We start from the raw sequence: 5,000 nt of genomic DNA, 5'->3' as shown, positions 1-5,000 counted from the left end.
ACTCCCTCTTTAACAGGGAGAGACTGACGGAGAGACTCCCTCTTTAACAGGGGTCCCTGACGGAGAGACTCCCTCTGTAACAGGGAGAGACTGACAGAGAGACTCCCTCTGCAACAGGGAGAGACTGACGGAGAGACTCCCTCTGTAACAAGGAGAGACTGACGGAGAGACTCCCTCTGCAACAGGGAGCGACTGACGGAGAGACTCCCTCTGCAACAGGGAGAGACTGACGGAGAGACTCCCTCTGTAACAAGGAGAGACTGACGGAGAGACTCCCTCTGTAACAGGGAGAGACTGACGGAGAGACTCCCTCTGTAACAAGGAGAGACTGACGGAGAGACTCCCTCTTTAACAGGGGTCCCTGACAGAGAGACTCCCTCTGTAACAGGGAGAGACTGACAGAGAGACTCCCTCTGCAACAGGGAGAGACTGACGGAGAGACTCCCTCTGTAACAAGGAGAGACTGACGGAGAGACTCCCTCTGCAACAGGGAGCGACTGACGGAGAGACTCCCTCTGCAACAGGGAGAGACTGACGGAGAGACTCCCTCTGTAACAAGGAGAGACTGACGGAGAGACTCCCTCTGCAACAGGGAGCGACTGACGGAGAGACTCCCTCTGCAACAGGGAGAGACTGACGGAGAGACTCCCTCTGTAACAGGAGAGACTGACGGAGAGACTCCCTCTGTAACAAGGAGAGACTGACGGAGAGACTCCCTCTGTAACAGGGGTCCCTGACGGAGAGACTCCCTCTGTAACAGGGAGAGACTGACAGAGAGACTCCCTCTGTAACAGGGAGAGACTGACGGAGAGACTCCCTCTGCAACAGGGAGAGACTGACGGAGAGACTCCCTCTGCAACAGGGAGAGACTGACGGAGAGACTCCCTCTGTAACAGGGAGAGACTGACGGAGAGACTCCCTCTGTAACAAGGAGAGACTGACGGAGAGACTCCCTCTGTAACAGGGGTCCCTGACGGAGAGACTCCCTCTGTAACAGGGGTCCCTGACGGAGAGACTCCCTCTGTAACAGGGGTCCCTGACGGAGAGACTCCCTCTGTAACAGGGAGAGACTGACGGAGAGACTCCCTCTGTAACAGGGGTCCCTGACGGAGAGACTCCTCTGTGTCGCAGGGTCACTGGCAGAGAGGGTGAGAAGCCCAGTTTTATAATCTTTCCCTATTACAGAGCGGTAGAGGGCACTGAGTTGACTGCGGGTTGTGTGTGATCAGTCAGCGGGACAATGATTGGGTTAAAATTAGCTCCACGCAGACTGCAATCACTCCTAATCTCTCTTTGTCTCAGTCACACCCCCCATTCCGCCGCAGACAGAGCACTTCTCCCGGAGACAGCTGTAAAGTGAGAGCAGGCAGTGCTGGGAAGGACGGACAAAGGGATTTCACCCAGAATGGGAAGCACTGACCGGGATCGCCAATGGAATGCAACCTCCGTCCCTGATAGTCCCTCCCGCAATGGGCAGGGCAGGCGGGAGAGGGTCCAGAGGAGGTCAGACATGGGGAAAACACGCGGGTATCTCCGACTCCAAACTGGAAACAGGTGGGTGTGTGAGGTGAGAATCAGAGAATCGTACCCTTCTGCCCATCGGGTCTGTACCAACACGCGAGAAACACCTGACCTCCCGGCTCATCCCATCGACCAGCACTGGGCACATAGCCCTGAACGATAGAATCACACAGAGAGAGGGAGAGAGAGAGACAGAGAAAAGAGGTAGAGAGAGAGAGATAGAGAGAGAGAGAGAGAGAGACAGAGAGAGACAGGGAGAGAGAGAGAGACAGACAGACAGAGAGAGAGAGACAGAGAGAGATAGAGAGACGGAGAGAGAGAGAGAGAGATAGAGAGAGAGACAGAGAGAGAGAGAGAGAGACAGAGAAAAGAGGTAGAGAGAGAGAGATAGAGATAGAGAGAGAGACAGAGAAAAGAGGTAGAGAGAGAGAGAGAGAGATAGAGAGAGACAGAGAGAGAGAGAGAGAGACAGAGAGAGACAGGGAGAGAGAGAAACAGAGAGAGACAGACACAGAGATAGAGACAGACACAGAGAGAGACACAGAGGGAGACACAAAGAGAAAGAGACAGACAGAGAGAGAGAGAGAGACGGACAGATAGAGAGAGATACAGAGAGAGAGAGAGAGACAGGGAGAGGGAGACAGCCTTCGCACCTATTTTTGTGTCATCTATAAACTTGCCAACAGTACATTCACTTCCCTGGTCCAAGTCATTAACATAATTTGTAAATAATCGTGGCAAGATCTGCGGAGGGACAGACAGACTTCATGTTTTGAGTTGTTGGGAAAAAGATACAAAAGTCTGAGGTCACGGACCCACCGACTCGAGAACAGCTTCTTCCCTGCTGCTGTCAGACTTTTGAATGGACCTACCTCGCATTAAATTGATCTTTCTCTACACCCTAGCTATGACTGTAACGCTACATTCTGCACTCTCTCCTTTCCTTCTCTATGAACGGTATGCTTTGTCTGTATAGCACGCAAGAAACAATACTTTTCACTGTATGTTAGTACACGTGACAACAATAAATCAAATCCAAGAAAGGTCAGCAATCTATTGGCCATTCTGAAAGATTTGTGGTAAATTTTAGAGCGGTGTGACGGATTGCCAATTAGAAACACAGAAACTAGAAGCAGGAGGAGGCCATTCGGCCCTTCCAGCTGCTCCACCATCCATTTCGATCATGGCTGATCATTGAATTCAATATCCTGATTCCCCCTTCCCCCCCATATCCCTCGATCCCTTCGGCCCCAAGAGCAAAATCTAATTTCTTCCTCAAATCACACATTTTCTCAACTACTTTCTGTGGGAGTGAATTCCACACATTCACCACCCTCTGGGTGAAGACATTCCTCCTCCCCTCAGTTCTAAAAGGTTTACCCCTTATCCTCAAACTCTGACCCCTAGTTCTGGACTCCCCCACCATCGGGAACATTCTTTCTGAATCCACCCTGTCTAACCCTGTGTGAATTTTATAAGTTTCTATGAGATCCCCTCTCACTCTTCTAAACTCCAGTGAATATAATCCTCACCGACTTAGTCTCCCCTCATATGACAGACCTGCCATCCCAGGAATCAGCCTGGTAAACCTTCGCTGTGCTCCCTCTATAGCAAGGACATCCTTCCTCAGATAAGGAGACCAAAACTGCAGACAATACTCCAGGTGTGGCCTCACCAACGCCCTGTACAATTGCAGCAAAACATCCCTATCCCGATACTCAAATCCTCTCGCTATGAAGTCCAACATATCATTTGCCTTCTTTACTGCCTGCTGTACCTGCACGCCTGCTTTCAGCAACTGATGTACGAGGACACCAAGGTCTCGCTGAGAATCCGCCTCTCTCAATTTACACCCATTAAAATAATAATCTGTCTTCCTATTATTGCTACCAAAGTGGATACCTCACATTTATCCACATTATGCTGCATCTGCCATGCAGTTACCCACACACTCAGCCTGTCCCAATCACACTGAAGCATCTCTGCATCCTCCTCACAGCTCACCCTCCCAACCAACTTTGTATCATCTGCAAATTTGGAGATAATACATTCAGTTCCCTCTTCCAAATCATTTATAATGTGAACAGTTGGGGCCCGAGCACAGATACCTGCAGAACCCCACTCGTCACTGACTGCCAATCAGAAAAAGACCCATTTATGCCAACTCTTTGTTTCCTATCTGCTAACCAGCTTTCTATCCGTCTCAAGACGTTACCTGCAATCCCATGTGCTTTAACTTTATATAGTAGGCTGTTATGTGAGACCTTGTCGAAAACCTTCTGAAAATCTAAATAAACCACATCCACTGGTTCTCCTCGGTCAACTCTATCAGTTACATCCTCAAAAAATTCCAATAGATTCGTCAAGCATGATTTCCCTTTTGTAAATCCATGCTGACTTTGTCTGATTATACCATTGCCTTCCAAATACTGAGTTATGAAATCCTTGATAATGGACTCTCGCAACTTCCCCAGTCCCGACGTTAGGCTCACTGGTCCATAGTTCCCTGTTTTCTCTCTCCCTCCCTTTTTGAATAGCGGGTTAACATTCGCTACCCTCCAATCTGTAGGAACTATTCCAGAGTCCAAAGAATTTTGGAAAATAACCACCAATGGATCTACTATTTCCAGGGCCACTTCCTTAAGTACTCTGGGATGAGGATTATCAGGACCTGGGGATCTATCCACCTTCAATCCCATCAATTTCCACAAAACCATTTCTCTACTAATGCAGATTTCCTTCAGCTCCTCACTAAAACATATTTCTCTCAGAATGTCTGGTACATTATTCATGTCTTCCTCTGTGAAGACTGAAGCAAAGTACAAATTTAATTCCTCGGCCATTTCTTTATTCCCCGTTGTGAATTCTCCCGTTTCTGACTGTAAGAGGCTACTTTCATTTCTGTCAATCCTTTTCTCTTTACATTCCTAACTTTACATTCCTGACTTTTACAGTCAGTTTTTATGATTCCCCGCTCGCTTACTTTGATACTCTATTTTTCCTTCTTAATCAATCCCTTGGTCCTCCTTTGCTGAGTTTTAAACTGCTCCCAGTCCTCAGGCATGTTGCTTTCTCTTGCCAGTGGTGAGCACTGACTGATGCTCAGAGCGTTCCTGTTGTCTAACACACACTGATATTGGTCGGGTGATCGTACCTGCAATGCTGCTGCCCAGTAAGAGAAGGCAGGTGTAGATCCTTGCTTGAAGAGTCATCCTCTCTCTGATTCTCTGATACGAGATGCTAGTGGAGATTGTGACGGGCTCTCGGACTGTGTGTGTGCTCTCATTCGCTGCCTATTTATGCCCACACACTTCCAGAGAAACACCGAGACTTCCTTCCTCTCCCCACCCCGCCATCCTGGAACACTCTTATCTCTCCATCTCCTGCACGTTTCGGGATCCCATTAGGAGAGCAGCTTACAAATCTTCCCCTTGTATCGGCTGTGGCAGGCGCCAGACATTCTTCCTCCCCACTAACAG

At 48.9% G+C, this 5,000-nt stretch overlaps 1 protein-coding gene across 1 annotated transcript in view; it reads right to left on the bottom strand.

The window, feature by feature from the left end:
• The window catches only part of LOC144486423 (neural cell adhesion molecule 1-A-like), an 11,828-nt gene extending 7,045 nt beyond the window's left edge, over window positions 1–4,783 (bottom strand). The window contains exon 1 of the mRNA XM_078204460.1: window positions 4,676–4,783. Within this exon, the coding sequence (XP_078060586.1) occupies window positions 4,676–4,733 (58 nt within the window). The 5' untranslated portion in view covers window positions 4,734–4,783. The remainder of the gene's footprint in view (window positions 1–4,675) is intronic.
• Window positions 4,784–5,000: the final 217 nt, after the last annotated feature.

Source organism: Mustelus asterias, unplaced genomic scaffold (assembly GCF_964213995.1).
Source record: "Mustelus asterias unplaced genomic scaffold, sMusAst1.hap1.1 HAP1_SCAFFOLD_334, whole genome shotgun sequence".
Taxonomy (NCBI): Eukaryota; Metazoa; Chordata; class Chondrichthyes; order Carcharhiniformes; family Triakidae; genus Mustelus; species Mustelus asterias.
This window is presented reverse-complemented; position numbering and strand designations above follow the sequence as displayed.